Source organism: Caretta caretta, chromosome 3 (assembly GCF_965140235.1).
Source record: "Caretta caretta isolate rCarCar2 chromosome 3, rCarCar1.hap1, whole genome shotgun sequence".
Lineage (NCBI taxonomy): Eukaryota > Metazoa > Chordata > Testudines > Cheloniidae > Caretta > Caretta caretta.
In genome coordinates, this window is record NC_134208.1 from 81,473,544 (window position 1) to 81,490,751 (window position 17,208).

At 40.9% G+C, this 17,208-nt stretch overlaps 1 protein-coding gene across 3 annotated transcripts in view; it reads right to left on the reverse strand.

The window, feature by feature from the left end:
- The window catches only part of PREP (prolyl endopeptidase), a 172,318-nt gene that overhangs the window by 138,295 nt on the left and 16,815 nt on the right, over positions 1-17,208 (reverse strand). For all 3 annotated transcript variants that reach the window (XM_048844907.2, XM_048844908.2, XM_048844909.2), the window contains exons 3-6: positions 13,981-14,114; positions 9,126-9,256; positions 3,538-3,747; positions 2,095-2,216 (exon numbers count right to left, since the gene is read on the reverse strand). In XM_048844907.2, the coding sequence (XP_048700864.2) occupies positions 2,095-2,216; positions 3,538-3,747; positions 9,126-9,256; positions 13,981-14,114 (597 nt within the window). The remainder of the gene's footprint in view (positions 1-2,094; positions 2,217-3,537; positions 3,748-9,125; positions 9,257-13,980; positions 14,115-17,208) is intronic.

Sequence of the window (17,208 nt, forward strand, 5' to 3'; positions counted from 1 at the left end):
AAGGAGAAGAGAGACTGAGATAACACCCATCCACCCAGGGGCAGGAACTACTGGCTAGGCAGTAAGATAGATAAGAAACCTGAGGAGTGAAGCCTAGGACTGGCTAGGTGAGGAGAATGGGAGCTGGAGTGGCGAAGAGACAGGACTGGGACATGAACAGATTGGAGTCAAGTTTGGGGAGCTAGAAGAAGAATCTGTGCCTACTAGACCATACTCCTCACCAGAGCATGGAATGGAACCCAAGAATAGAATGGAATGGAGCACGGAATGGAATCCAAGTCTCACCACTACTCTACAGTCAGCAAGTATCTGTGAAATCCATTGGCAGTGTTCCATCCCCCTCGGGTGTTGGTCCACATAGAGGATGACAATCTACTACTGCTATCAGTTATTCTGTTCGTTCATGTGGCTGAGGTATGTTTAGTTGGTCTCAAGTTTCCAACCCTGCTGATGACCTATGTGAGTGTCAACATGCTGCCACATGATGGCATTTGCTTTTTCAGTGTGCCTTAAAAAATTAAAAAAGCAAAAACAAAAAAAGCCCCCTCCACACCTCTCCCTCCACACACACAACCCAGAAAGTTACAACAGAGCTATGTTAAAAGAACATTACGATTGCAAAGTTAAGCACTCAAAAGTTTACTTTAATTCTGGCAGTTCCTACCTATGCAACCTTAATTCAGGCACCTTCTGAATATGTATGATGATTAAGGCTACGATTTAGTCATGGAAGTCACAGAATCCGTGAACCCCACAGCTGCAGCTCCCGGCCCCCATGGGCGGCAGGGCACCCCACATCTCCCAGCCCCCATGGGCAACAGAGGACCCCCACAGCTGCAGGTGGCACGGGTTCCCCACTGCCCCCAGCTGCTGCAGGTGGCTCCTAGCCCCACTTCAGACAGTGTGGGGATCCACAGACCCATTTTGTCAGGTTTAGTAAAAGTCACGGACAGGTCATAGCTTCGTAAATTTTTCTTTTTTGTCCGTGACCTGTCTGTACTTTTACTAAAAATATCCATAACAAAATCTTAGCCTTAATTATAATAGTGTCTTTAACTTAATCACATGTAGTTTTTTCTACAAAAACCTTGCCTCACTCCATGTACCACAGAATGCTGCTCACTAAGTAAGCAGCTATTCAATGTTTCGTTTTATATTTATTGTTCAGTGCGTGGCCCTCTGCTTATTTGCTTCACACTATTCAAATCCCACCTTGAAGACAACTATTAATTTCCTTGCAGGCTTTTCTAGAGTACTCATCACTATAGCATCTGAGTGCTTCACAAACATTAATCTATCTTCACAAGGCAGCTATGAGATGAAGGGTATTATTATCCCCATTTTATAGATGGGAACTGAGACACAGAGTTCAAGGTCAAAAGTATTAACTAATTGTGTACCCAACTTAAGACATCTAGGACCTGATTTTTCAGAGTATTTAGCATTATATGTTACATATACTTAATGTTCAAATCACAGATTCCATTGACTTCAGTTGCAGCTGTGAGTGCTCAGCACCTCTGCAAGACAGACCTCCGGGTCTCATGTCAGGCTCCAGACAATGAGGCAGTCACAATTAGTGATCACCTGTAAAAAGTGTGACTTACATGACATGTCCAGCATCATTCCCTGTGGCAGGGAAGGATAAAATCCAATTCTCCAGGACAGCATTCACCTGCTTTATCCCTGAAACCCTCCCTTCTTTTCCTGCAATCATCTGCCTCTTTCGCAGTGCACCTTCCAACTTCCACAACAAATGAGCCAGGGAGCCTATAGACAACCGCCTCCTTCACTACACTACCCTGTTTCATCCCCAGAGCTTGTCCAAACTTTGTGCTGAAGGACACAGGGTCCCAAGGAAAAAAAATAATATGTGATCATGCAATTAAAGTCTGTATAATAATGCAGATGCACTGAACGACCGAATTAAAATTGCACAAGTAGCTTTAATAATGGCACTTCCTAACTTCTGAGCCTTTGACTTTGCAACCTTAATAATGGTCTCACAGATTTTTTTGTTTGTAATACATATTACAGTTTGGCTTAATCAAAGAGGCTGAACATGCATAAAGATAAATAAAGTGTGTAATTTACCTCAGCTCCACCCATCCATTTTGGCTCATCAGGAAATTCGGCACATAAAACATCTTTTGACTGGTCAGTCCCAAGGAAGTGGTAAAACAGCTTCTGATGCACATTAGTGGAGGTCTCAGTGCCTAGTATAATTCAGAAGGGAATTATTTCATTTTCAAAGACAACTTTTATGTACACCATAAAATTTTTGCAAGCTTCTCTGCCTCCGTACACACACTTGTGGTGAAAGGAGTTATTCAAGGATTGCAGCCTGAAACAGCCAGCAGCCATTCTTATTCTCACTACACAAGTAAGAAGGGTGTGTATTTGGGGGAGATGCACGTATGACAAATATTACTAATTTCAGGACGCATTGTTTCATGCTCCATTTTCTGGAAACCATCAGCAACTGAAAACATTATTCAAGGAGTCCAAAATATCTGAGTAGGTTTTGGCATCATGTAACATGAGATGCCATTGATAGTCATTCCATTTAGTAAATTTACAGTAACTAAGTAAGATAACATTGGTATCACTAGGATATTATCAGTTAATGTTCATATAATAATACTTGCTAAAAATCAAGAAGTGATATTTTAAGGCTTTGCATGAAGTGCTAGATGAAGCTTGTGATAGGAAAATAGGAATCCATGCCATCAGATTTTGTTTAATCAAATCAAGGTAAAAAAAGAATATTGGCCCAGTAATTTTTGGGCATGCAACATTTAGGCTGCATTTCCTGATTTTTTCTCATTAAACATTTGTTTGTTTTAAATGTTCAGGAGTGACGGACAGATGCAGTTTAGTCAGTAATTCAATCCTTACCAAATATTTCTAGAATTACTGTACAGCACTGCTATGTAATTTTTTAACTTCTGAACTAGGAGCATTATTTCAATGCAAAAAGGACAAGACAAGGTACTAAATTTGGAAGTTTGTCCAAATTATAGTTCCATAGCAGTTGAATGTGTAAAAATAAAAGACTTGCTCCCAGTATATTTACCAAAAAGTGCTTGGTACAAGATCTTCAAAAACCTCACTGTGGAAAGAAAGATGAGTAAACTGTTTAAAAAAAACAATACACAAAAAAAAAACAGAACAAGAGAGACAGGAAAAAAACATACTTATAAAGAAAAATAATGTATATGGATTTAGACCCTGATCATTCAAAGACTTACACATCTTTCCCACTATTATTGGGGAACACATATGTTCGTTAAGTCTTTTCAGGAATGGAGAGTGCAGTGTACAGTAGTTGTAGAAGTAGCAATCTCAGAGGGGAGTGAGGAGTATCAAGAGGTCAATCAATACTCTACACATCTCAACTGCCCAAGGAAATTTCCTGGGGCAACTCACCATGGATGTGGTTAAATAGTGCTCGAGTAAAACAATTTTCTAGCCACTATTACACCCACCTGTTGAAAAAAGGGGTTACTTTTCTCCACTGATGCGAGACATACTTACCGTCACTTTTCCCATCTTGTTTTGGATAGCTGTTGTAGAACATGCCTTTTCCGTCATGGGTCCAAGCCATGCAACTGAATTTAACCCTTTCCAGCATATCTGGAAGCTCTTCAGGACCATCCACTTTCATAAACTTGATAGTTACCCAGTCTGAGCCACTGGAACTCAGACCGTAAGCAAAGTATTCACCATCTTCACTGAACGCATAGCCTACAGATAAAGCCAAACAAATGCCCGGGTCACTCTTTCTATTTGGCTGCACAACTTTCTAACATTTGCCACACATTAACCAAATCTGAACCAGGGAAAGTTAAAATATATGCAATAACTGTGTTCACTTAACAGAAATGTTTCTCCAGTACATTTTAGATTGCTAGTTTATTTCGACTTGAAAGAAAGAAGGAAAAAAGGAAATGAAGGAGCACGTTACCAGTTTAAAGTTGAAGCATTTAAAAAAAATAACTTTCACTTTTAAATAAATGTTTGGAGCACACTTTCTTTTGTTTGTTTTAAACTACCGAAGTAGGATGTGGCTCGCTCCGCCAGCAACTAGTAGTGAATGCACTGGCAGTACCAGTGATCTTTGGTTGCTGGCCGTCTCTCACCTACTGCACATCTTTAGGTTGGAAGCGTCTTACCATCTTTCAACATGAAGTGGTGATGCAAGTTATTTATACACATATGTAGTAACTAGAAGGAGTGCTGTCTAGTGGTTATCCCAAAAGACAGAGAGGCAGGACTGTTAATTTCTACTTCCAGAGCTGCCACCGATGCAACTATTTAGTGTTTCTATCACTTCTAATCCATGCTTAGACGCTAAGCCTTAGCGTAAACCACAGCTGAAGTGAGGCGGCATCACACTTGACTGGTGGGCCCTGCAGTGTTCAAGTCGCTCCTTCCTAAAAACCTGTCTGTTAATTGGGAAGGGGCGCACACATCTTTAAACACTTTTTTTTCCAAATGGGGCTTTCAACATTCCCACTGTTTGACCCTATAATAAATCTATAATTTATTAGAGTCCCTACACACAGCTCTGTGTAGCTCAAAAGCTCATCTCTTTCACCAACAGAACTTGCTCCAGTAAAAGACACTACTTCACTCAGAATATTCAAGTATTAGTTAACGACCACTGGTTCGTAATTCGTTCTGGGGATCTGAAGGGATCTTTAGTACAATCAACTGTTCCCAAACACATGGTATTCACTTTTCTGGAGTTTCTGGAGATTCCACAAGTTCACAGCTAACTGACTGAGAGTTTAGCTTAGCATACCATCCTTTTTACACAAAGAAAGACTGGCACATGACAAATGCTGAGGACAATCTACTAACAAGTATCTGACCTGTGAGCCTCTTCCTCAATTGCCTGTAGATGCTGGTGGAAAGCAGAGGGGCAGGCTTATAATTAAATTAACAGGAAGTTAAAGAAGTAGAGGTGGGCTGACAAAAGACAAACTTCCTCAAAGAAAGCGATTGCCATTCCTGAGAGTCATTTCAAGTTAGACTCTGCAAAGCAATAGAAAATAGAGAGAAATATACTGGAAAAACTCTGCACCACCAGATGGACGGATTATATGACCTAATAGAATTAGTTGGAAAAGACCCGAGATTTATGTACTTCTATCTGAATCATGGGAGGAAAACAAGATTCTGCAACATCTTTCAGGAGGGCCTTAGATGGATGTTGGCCCAGGCACGCAGGGACAAATTCAGTCTGGTTATAAACAAGCTCAACTCTACTGAAAAAAATGGATTACACCAAGCCTGAATTTGGCCTGGTGTTTCAACTAGCAATATAATTACAAGTTAAATGATTATGATTTTTTTTAAAGCCTTCCTCCACCACTGTGCACATGCACCTACCTTTATAGCTCATGAGGCCTTGTCTTCAATAGGAAAAAAAGTGTTAACTCACTTGAGGCAAGAACATAAGAGCTGCCTTGCTGAGCCAGACTATCGTCAACTTTGCCCAGTATCCTGTCTCCCAACAGAGCTTCAGGGGGAGCATACAGAACAGGGCAATTATGGAATGATCCATCAGTCTTCCACTCCCTGCTAGTCAAAGGTTTAGGGTTGCTGGAGATCACTCACCACCTTGGCTAATAGTCACTGATGGACTTATCCTTCATGAACATACCCAGGTCTTTTTTTAAACTAGTTATACTTTTGGCCATCATATGTCATGACAATGAGTTCCACAGGTTAGTTGTGCTTTGTGAGAGAAGGACTTTCTTGTTTGTATTAAACCTGCTGCCTCTTAATTTAATCAGGTAACTCCTGGTTTTTGTATCATGTGAAAAGGTAAATAAACAGGGTAAACAGCGAAGTGTTATTTACTTTTTCCACACCTCTTACAATTTTATAGACCTGTATCATATCCCCCCTTAGTTGTCTCTTTTTTTAAGTTGAACAGCCCAAATCTTTTTAGTCCCTGCTCATGTGGAAACCATTCCTTACCTGTGGTCATCTTTCTTGCCTTTCTCTGAACTTTTTCCAGTTCCACTATAACGTTTTTGAGATGGGGCAACTAGAATTGGATACAGTATTCAAGGCATTGGTGCTCCATGGATTTATATATTGGCATTATGATTTTTTCGTCTTAGTTTCTATCCCTTTTCTAATAGTTCCAAACGTACTGATAGCCTTTTAGACTGCTGCGGTGCATTGAGATGATGTTTTCAGAGAACTATCCATGGTAACTCCATGATCACTTTCTTGGGTGATAACAGTTAATTTAGAATCTATTATATATGGATAGTTGGGATTATTTTTCCCCCCATGTGCATTATTTTGCACCTATCTATGTTGAATTACATCTGACATTGTTGCCCCGTTACCCAGTTTTGTGAGATCCCTCTAAGTCCAAAGCATACTGTGAGGAGTTAACTATCTTGAATAATTTTGTATCATCTGCAAACTTCACCACTTCACTGTTTGTGCCCTTTTCCAGATAATTAATGAATATACTGAACAGTACTGGTCCCAGTACAGATCCTTGGAGGACTGCACTGTTCATCCCTCTCCATTGTGAAAACTGACTATTTATTCCTACCCTTTGTTTCCTCCCTTGCAACCAGTTACTGATCTACAAAAGGACCTTCACTCTTATTCCATGGCTACTTAGGATATGTCTACACTGCAATTAAACACCTGCAGCTGTCCCATCTCAGCTGACTCGGGCTCGTGCTATGGGGCTGTTTAATTGCATTGTAATGTTCAGACTCTGGCTTGAGGATCTTGGGAGGGGAAGGGTTCCAGAGCCCAGGCCCAAGCATCTCTATACTGCAATTAAACAGCCCCATAGCCTGAGTCCCAGGAGCCTGAGTCAGCTGACAAAGGCCAGTTGCCAGTGTTTAATCACAGTGTAGACATGCCCTCAGTTTCCTCAAAGGGACCTTGTCAAAGGCTTTCTGAAAATCCAAGTATACTATATCAACTGGATCACCCTTTTCCACACAGAATTATAGAAATGTAGGACTGGAAGGGACCTCAATAGATCATCTAATCCAGTCCCCTGCACTGAGATGGGACAGCTGCAGGTGTTTAATTGGAGTGTAGACATATCCTAAGTAGCCATGGGATAAGAGCGAACCAATGATAACTTCTCTGAGTTCAGTTTTCTAACCAGTTGTGCACCCACCTTATAGTAGGTTTCTCTAAGCTATATTTCCATAGTTTGCTTATAAGAGGGTCATGTGAGACAGTATCAAAAGCCTTTTACTAAACTTGAGATATGTCACATCTACTGCTTCTCCCTTATCCACGAGGCTTGTTAAACTGATAAAGATATTAGGCTGTATTCTTGTTGGCTCCCTCAAGGAACTCTAATGGATCAATGAGGCATGACTTCCCTTTACAAAAGTACTGGTGCTCAGTACTTAATTTGGGCTCACCTGCTTGTAATTGCCAGGATTGCCTCTTTTAAAAAGACAGCATTACATTCAGTACCTTCCAGTTATCTGGTACAGAGGCTGATTTCAGTGATAGTAGTTCTGTAATGTTATACTTAAATTCTTTCAGAACTCTTGGGGGAATACCATCTGGTCCTGGTGACTTACTACAGTTTATTGATCAATTTGTTCCAAAATTTTTCTACTGACACATCAAGTTGGACAGCAGTTCAGATTTTGTCACTACCAAAGATCAGCTCTGATGTGGGTATATCCCCCACATCGTCTACAGTGAAGACGAATGCAAAGAATTCATTTAGCTTCTCTACAATGGCCTCGTCTTCTTTGAGTGCTCCTTTAGCACCTCTATCATCCAGTGGCCCCACTCCTGTTTGGCAAGCTTCCTGCTTCTGATGTATTTTTTTTAAAAAAAAACCAAAGGTTACTGTTAGTTTCGGCATCTTTAGCAAGTTCTTCTCAAATGCTTTCTTGGTCTGCCTTACTAAATTTTTTTAAAATTTACTTGTCAGTGTCTATGTTCCTTCCTATTTTCCTCATTAGGATTTGACTTCCATATTTTAAAGGATGCCGTTTTGTCTCTACCATCCTCCACTGTTTAGCCACGGTGGCATTCTTTTGATCCTTCTACTGTCTTTTTTTATCTGGGGTATACATTTAGTCTGAGCCTGTTATAGTGTTTTTAAGTTGTCTCCATGTTGGTTGCAGGCATTTTACCTTTGTGACTGCTCTTTTCAATTTCCATGTAACTAGCATCCTTATTCTTGTGTAGTTCCCCTTTTTAAAAGTTAAATGTTACTGTGGTGGAGGTTTTGATATTTTCACCTCCAACAAGGATATTAAATTTAATTACATTATGGTCACTATTGCCAAACAGTTCAGCCTACAGAGGCAGCTTGTACATTTCACATGAGTTAGTAGGTTAAGGTAAGCCCATAGCTCCCTCACACACTCTTTAACTCAACCTGCTAGCTCATGTAAAAACTACATACTGTCTGGCCTTCACTAGGATTCTGCCTCAAGTGAGAGGCATTCGTTGCTTGTTCAAGGCAGCTGGGCTGTGCACGGATGTAAAATGAGGCTGACATGACAGTGCCACAGGTACAGCTTAATTAACATACAAAAACTTTTGTAAAAGGTAGATCAGCATCTTTAACTAGACTCTGTACTGGACAGACAATCAGTGGAGAGGCAAAGCGCTACTCTAGAGAACTCCCACTCTGCCTTGCCCAATAATTACCATTTCTGGCATAAAGCTGGACAAATACTTTGAACTGACATTTGAAAGAAGTTACACTAGAAAGTGCTGAGGCACCTGAGTATTAGAGGTGTCCATCACACAAATGCATATGAGGATTATAAACAATCCAGAAAGCCAACAGCCTGTGCTGAGAGAGAGAGAGGGAGGAAAGATTACCCAAGGTTAGCAAGTGACATTAGATATTCTTTCCGCAGACACATAAGAAACTAATAATCATTAGGAATTTTTTTAAGTAATGAGAATTCCTCGCACTCACCTTTTTATCTTTTGCTTTTTTATTTTGAGTAGACAAAACCCCTATCAGACACCACAGCTTTCCCCATAAAAATACTTATGAACATTATGTTTTGATGTAAACAAAAACCCCTAACTTTTATAGTTTTTGTAGCCTCTGTTTTTTAAAAATCTCCTGCCTCACTGACCTCGTAAAGCCACAGTGCCATCATCAGAAAGCTTATTTGGATCAAGAAATATTTTGGCATCAGCATCCAAGGATTCTTGCACATATAATACTCGTTGGTTCTGCAGTCCAGTATTGTAAAAGTGAAAATACCTGGAAAACACAAACTGAATAAGTAAAAAGGAACTATTTTAAATTTTCCAGATCAACTTTAAAAAAAAAAAAGAAGAAGAAGAGTGGGGTGTGAAAGATTGATAAGAAGCCATAAAAGAAACAGAAGCCATACAGTAGTGACATCTTTACAAAAGAGTATCCAAATGCTTCTGGAATAGAGGAATGTGGAATTCATCTAAGCCATCCTCTACCAAAAAACCCCAAACACACACAGACTAACTATATACAATAGAGGATGAAGTAACTTCCACAGTACAACATGACACTGAACCGTTTGACAACCTTGACATGTTAGCAAGTTAGGGAAGCTTCACAGGACTGTTTACCTTTGAAGTAGTAATACTGAGTGCAAAGGTTTTCTAAGTTTTAAAAATAATAATTCAGAATTTTCATTCTCTAAACTTTTCCCCTCATATGCTTCCTAGAGGGAATGACTCCTTTATTTTTCCTTCCATCCTGAGTACTGTATCTGGGGGCTGATAAGTAAGTTTTAAATACAAGAAACTGCATTTGAAACTGTTTCCCTGCATTTCCTTGCTAAGGTCTAGAACAGTAATAAGTGTCAGGAGATAGCTGCATGAACCAAGAGTTACAAAATTATATTAGTGGTGCTGCCCACCTGAGGAATGGGTATTAGAAGTGCGTGCTTAGAAATTAATAAATTCAACCAAGAAATTGATCTCGTCTTCGTAAATTAGTGATGATGATAGAATCTCATGTACGAGGATTCAGCAAACACTATAGGTGAAGATGCGTATGCAAGTTCAGACCACGGTAAGAATTGCAAACACGATTGCATGTGGGACAGAAGACTGTCGCATCTTTGCTTTACTCAGTTCACATTTTTCACACAAGATGTTAATGCACCTTGATTCAAAGCAGTTAGTGGCGACATGACAAATCTTGCTTTGTCATGGGATGTTGCTTCCCATTTGTCACCCTGGCACATTGAAGCACGTCTTTATATCCCTTTTTACTGGCCACCATGAGAATAGGTGCCTTGCTTTAGCTAACCACACAGTATGGCCTAGGGCAGTGGTTTTCAAACTGTGGGTCATGAGCCAGTACTGGAATGTAAGGCACTGGGTCACCGTGGCTCTGGTCAACACTGCCGACCAGGCCGTTAAAAGTCTGATCAGCAGTGCTGCCCGGCTAAGGCAGGCTAGTCCCTACCTGTTCTGACACTACGCTGCGCCCCGGAAGCGGCCAGAAGCAGGTCCGTCTCCTAGGCGGGGGGGACCACAGGGCTCCGCGTGCTGCCCCTGCCCCGCACTCCTGTTGGCCGGGAACTGGCCAGTGGGAGCTGGGGGGTCCGGTGCCTGTGGGCGAGAGCCACGGGAGCTGCTTGCATGCCTCCACCTAGGATCCAGACCTGCTTCTGGCCTCTTCCAGTCCGCAGCGCCAGGACAGACAGGAAGCCTGCCTCTGCACCCTGGCTGCGCCGCTGACCGGGAGCCTTGAGCCCCTCCACCTCCCCACCCAGAGCCCCTTCCTGCAGCCCAAATCCCTCATCCCCGGCGCCACCCCAGAGCCTGCACCCCCCAGTCCAGAGCCCGGACCCCCTCCTGCACCCCAAACCCTTGCACCCCTAGTCCAAAGCTTCCTCCCACATCCTGAACCCCTCATTCCTGGCCCTACTCCGTAGCCCTCACCCCCGCACCACAACCCTCTGCTCCAGCTCTGAGCCCCTCCACACCCCAAATCCCTCATCCTCAGCTCCGCTGCATCATGAGCATCACAAATTTTCTTCAACTGGGTAGCCAGAAAAAAAATTGAAAACCACTAGCCTAGGGCATTCTCAAGTCAGCCATACAAACAACATAGCCAGATCAACACAGCTGCGCTTTTATGAACATACTCTGAATGCCAGACATCCCACAACTATTAAGGAATTTGATACTGGGAATCTTGTTCCATATGTGCTGTCTTCAGTCAGTTTGCAGGGTCAAATGGTGGGACACGTTTCCCAATGTGGCAGCGATATGTTGTCCACATCTCACAACCATATAGAAGCACTGTAAGCAAGGCTTGTTTTGATGCCCTTATTGTTCCACAGCCAGTGTGACCGCATTCCAAATGTAGAGCTGGCCTTGGGAAAGCAATGAGCAACTTCATTATCAATTGTGGCATTTTGTGACAACATACTCCCTAAGCTGCAGAACTTTTCCAGTGACTTGAGCGGAGCACTGTTGATCTTAATAATAAGCTAGACATGTACATCCCACAGCACAGGTTGGTACAATACTTCAGTTTTCTTTAGGCCGATTGTGAAACTATTCCAAACTAGTAAGGACCTAGCTAACCTGCAAAAGCTGTGTGTGTCTTCGTTTCATTGTATAGGACTCTGCAGTTTATTACTAACTTGCCAGTGAGGTCAAGTCAAATCTACAACTTCTCGGGGGAGGGGTTCTCCATTGCTTCCAGACATCAATGAATTCAAACAATTCGGAATCCAACAGTTATATACTATTGTGTTACTCTAGGAGCAGTGATGAAAGTAAAGCCCTGAGATTAGAAGCTACTTAGACAATGGGCTTGTAAATACCCTCAGCCGACAGAACTGACTGTTGCACAAGATTGTATGCAACGTTGTTGTAGCCATGTTGATCCCAGGATATTAGAGACACAAAGTGGGTGAGCTAATATCTTTTAGTGGACCAACTTCTGTTGGTGAGAGAGAGAAGCTTTCGAGTTTACACAGGTCCTGAAGAAGAGCTCGGTATCAGCTTGAAAGCTTGTCTCTCTCACCACAGGTGCTGGCTTTCTCAGGGTCCCAAGGGTGCTCAACTCCCCATTCCGCCCCAAGCCCCACCCCCACTGGACCTCTTCTCCCAACCCCTCACCCACACCCCATCTCTTCACCGTCCCCTCTCCGTCCCTTCCCATCCAGCGCCTCCTACATGCCGCGGAACAGTTGATCACATGGGTGGGAGGCACTTGGGAGGGAGGGAGGGAGCTGGCTGCCGGTGGGTGCTAAGCACCCACTAAATTTTTCCATAGCTGCTCCAGTGCTGGAGCACCCACAGAGTCAGCGCCTATGTTTCTCACCAACAGAAGTTGGTTCAATAAAAAAAATACTATCTCACCCACCCTGTTGCAAAATATGCAGTTTAGATTATGAAAGTTGAAGGGTATTTTTTAAAGTAAATTATGTGTATTTTTTCCATCTGACTGCATTTTTTTTTTTTTTTTTTTAGTTAGTTTCACTTCTGTGTTGCCAGGTATTTTCACTTCCTAGTTTACTAAATTAGCATGACTGGACCACTGTTTCCCAGAAAACTTTTTGTGCTCCCTGAGCTTTTTAAAGAGTATTTGTAATACCTGCTGTTTCAGAGATGCTTAGTTGCAGCTGCTATTTCTTATCTTATAGTTGAAATGATAGGATTTATGAATTTCTAAACATTATAACCATAAGAAGTTTATAGGCCTTATTTCAACTGAGTAAGATGTACATGAGAAAGCCTTTTTTAGATCATGTAATCTCTAGATCTGGATAAATATGATTAGAAGTGGTACAACAATCAGAGTTTTTTTGAAGTTAGTCTCTCACATGAGGTTGATCATTACTAATGGATAGTGAATACCTATAGCATCCCTATCTGAAATATGAAGAGCTACAGCTCCTCTCCGTGGCTTTCTGTAGCAAAACCCCACTTTCTGAGTAGTCCTCATTTCCCGAACTCCGTGAAGCAGCATGGAAGGGATAGGGGAATTCCTTGCCCTGCCTACAATTCCTTGTGCCTGTGGATGGTTGCGGGAAAGCATCAAAAAACGTATTGATTGACTGAAAAAAGGCTGAACTGAAAGATAGAAAGGGCTCTTTATAATTTTTACAAATAATAAATGTCCACATGGGACAAACGGACAACATTATAAACATGGCTATCACGTCCCCTCTTTGCCCTTTTTGCTGGAGAACTGCTGCATGTCTCTGTAGTGATGTCATAGGACAAAGTAACCCAAGCTGCAACTCCATCTCTGCAGTTGAGGAAAGCCCAAAAATCAGCATCCCCCTTTCTACCCTCGCCTAGTTAAAAGGAACAAAAGGTGTGATTTAAATTAGCAAACTGTCAGAAACTAGAATTTTTAAATGAGCACCCTTACGTTCCCATTCTGTTTTTTTAAATCCTTGTTAAACGGTATGACTTTCTGCTCCTCTGCTGATATTTAAGGGTCTTTGGAGCAAAAGAATATCCATAGAAAGAAAATGAAAATGACTATGTAAAGTCCTGTCAATTGCACCAAGTAAACCAACCAAAAAATAGCATAATTTCCTCCAGCCCCCCAACCTTTCCAGTTTAGTAATCCTAGGTATTACTTATAACTATAATAGAAACAAAATATTCAGTCAAAAAATGTGATTTTTCAAGTTGGATGTCCATTTAAATATAATGACCATACCAAGCTCTGAAAGAATTTTATCATTAAATGGCATTTATTACCAAAGGATCCGAGGCACAGAAGGGAAAACTGTTTTGTCCATGGTCACAAAAAAAGGGCATCAGGAGTAATGGGAATAGAACTCAGGTCTCTAGGACTAGGATCCTATCTACTGGACCACACAATCACATTCTTCCTAATTTACTACATTTGATAATTTGTAAAGTGAATGGAACAGATCAAGTTAATAGTTATTTTGAATTTCCAGGGCTGAGAATTCAGCTTTATGATCTAAAAAGCACCCAACGGCTTTCTTTACATACCTTTTTCCTTTCTTGAAGTGGCAACTGTACTTGGGATAGTCATAGAGCTCAGTCATTCGTTCTTTGAATAACCCTCTGACAGGACACTGCTCAAGAAAGGGCACTGTAATCTTATTCTGGGCCTCCACAAAAGCCTGAAGGTAAAAAAAAAATGCACATGCTGAGTCAAACATACCTATATGTCCTACAAGAAATACTATCTATCTGACACAAGTAGCACAGAAAGAATTGTTCTATGTATATGATGTGTAGAGTCACCCATGAAGAGTCTCAATGCCAACCTCCAAAATATCAGGATAAAGTGATAGAAAATAAAGTATTCAAGATAAAATAGTAGATCTCAATTTTGACTCTCAGATGCACACTTGTGTAATTAAAATTACAGCCACCAAAAACTAGATTTCCTCCCATCCCCCAAAAAGAAGCATTTAAGAAATCTTCTCATATTTGTCCAAGAGGCTTGGGTAAAAATCAGATTATAATGTGTATATAAATAGTGTTAGCTTCACTTGCATCACAAGAAGTATATAGAGCTGCAGTACAGTGTGCCTCTGGTACTCTACAACTACTAAAACTGGAAAATTCATAAGGAAAAATAAAAAGAGTATTTCACCCCAATAAGAATAGTATTTATATGGCAGCGTGTGACTGGCAGACATACATAACACTTTGAGCTGTGTGAATCCATCACATCTCACAAGCTATATAGAACTGGTCTGGACAGTAAACCCAGGAAGTCCAAGGTACAAACAGGAATTGGCTTTGTTAGTTCTGAAGACAGCATTTCTTCCCTTCTCAGAATGCACTGAGCCAAATCCTCATGACAGCAGGTGAGATTCACATATGTGAAGAAGACTCGAATGATGCATAAAGGTATGTTCTGAGCTGGGTCTCTGTTCTTGAGAGATACATGATCAAGTCCCTGATCACTTGTGGATGTTCAAATTTCAGTGTCACAAAAGAGTAGTAATGTCAACCACATCTCAAGGCCAAATTCCAACTCAATTATCTTTTGCCTATTTAAATTCCTTCTGCAGTTTCAATTAGAAATGATATTCTTCCATTTCACATCCTAAAACTGTTATGTAGGGTGTCTGGGAGCTGTATTTTATTCCAAAGTTGAGTTCTTTTCAGCAGCAGATGAAACGAGCCCTTTATAGCTTACATAGTCTAAAATACCTTACAATTCTTCAGAAAGCAAGGTGCTATACAAACATAATGGATCCTAGCTGTCCATTGCCTTGTACCTTGAGTACTCATTTACCTCTTGTGCAATGGAGTAAAAAGTACCATTCTAACCTTGCATATGGCTAAGGAACTCACATAAGCCCCTGGTCTGCTAGTACAGGCACTAACCAAATCTAGCCAAGAGTATTAACTTAGAAGCTATAAATGCCCAACAAAAAAATTAATTCAGGGAAAACAAACTGATTATTTCAATTACCCAATCATGAGACTGTAGATAGCAAACACGCAGACTACTAATTTAATTAATGTTTGCAAAACGCTTAAGATTCTCAGATCAAAGGGACAACATAAATGTGCAAAAAGAAAAGGAGTACTTGTGGCACCTTAGAGACTAACCAATTTATTTGAGCATGAGCTTTCGTGAGCTACAGCTCACTTCACGAAAGCTCATGCTCAAATAAATTGGTTAGTCTCTAAGGTGCCACAAGTACTCCTTTTCTTTTTGCGAATACAGACTAACACGGCTGTTCCTCTGAAACCTGTCATAAATGTGCAAATTATTATAAATAGCCACACACTTAGTCCACTTGCTATCCTGAATTGTACTGCTATATCAGAAACAGGGTAAACATTTTAGGACCCTTCTTATGTTCTATAGGGTGTCTTGAAGAGAGTAATACTTATACATTACCTGTTCTGCTCACTGTCAGATTAGACCAGTGGTTCTCAAATTTATTTGATCGCGCCCCCCTCCTTTGTGTCTGTAGTAGTTCACGCCCCCCTGCATCCCTCCCGCAACACAAGTACATATACTGATAAAAGCGGCAGAGGCACTTCACTTGAATCCGTTTCGGCTTCTGGGTTTTTCACTTGAGCTGAGTTTTTTTCTGTTGCACGAATGAGCCAATGATCCATTCTAATAAGAGCAAAACTGTGATTGTGATGCATGCTTACAATTAATTGTGCACGTCATGTTGTAGAAAACGGACTAAGGTACAGATGGCAAAGACTCTGTATAATGCTATGCAAGCTTAACAGAAATCCATCAAAACACACAGCGCCATCTAAGGACCTGATACATCTGGAGGAATCAGCTCTGCTAATTATTTGTTGCTGTGGGGTAAAATGTGTGCAGTGAGGTTTTTTTCTCCCTAAAGTTTCTCATGCCCCACAGAATACATTCCACAACCCCCTCCCACACAAGAGGACCCACCCCCCCCCCCAGTTTGAGAACCTCTGGATTAGACCAACTTTACTTTACTATATTTCCCCCTGCCTCTGCTCAATCACCAAGTATGTCGCAGAAGTTACAAAAATATTTATAAATGGGATATTATCAGAGTTTAAAGAATGAATAAGTTCTGCAAGAGTTTTGTTGAGAACATCCAGACAACTACCCTCAAGAATAAAAAAAAAAACCCTGACTTTCCAAAAGACTGCACGCAAATGAGGCACTGCTCTACAAAACATACACTGAACACGTTAAATTTGCCAACAGAAACATTAATACTAAATAGCCACATCCAAACGAAAGGAACTAAATAGAATGCTTACTTTCCTTCCAACCCAGAGTCCATTCAGGACAGATATATAAAAGACCAGCAACATTATTCTATACCCTCCCTCCTTTCATGAGCCTACAGAGAAGGATCCTGTATTTTTTGTTGAAATTCACAACCGACAAATGTCACATCATTAGATTTGGAGAAGTACAGAATTGAGTGATAGCAGAGAAGGAGAGAATAAAAAGGTTAAGAGGAGACAAAATATTTGTGTCTTTCATACAAATAACCTGGCTTTTTTTCAAGTTAGCGCTTAAGGAAAAGAAAGAAAGCCAGTTTCTTATGAAGATGTCACCATAGAGTGCACTACTTTAGTCAAGCGCAAAGCCCTGAATAAAAGTGAAATGACAAAGCCATTTTAAGTTATTGATTTGTACAGTAGAAGGACTCAAAGTGAAGCTTCACAGTTAGTGAGGAGAAAATGGGAAACAGCCATATGTTTAAAGACTGTAGCAAATGCATTCATAATAGCAAGCTT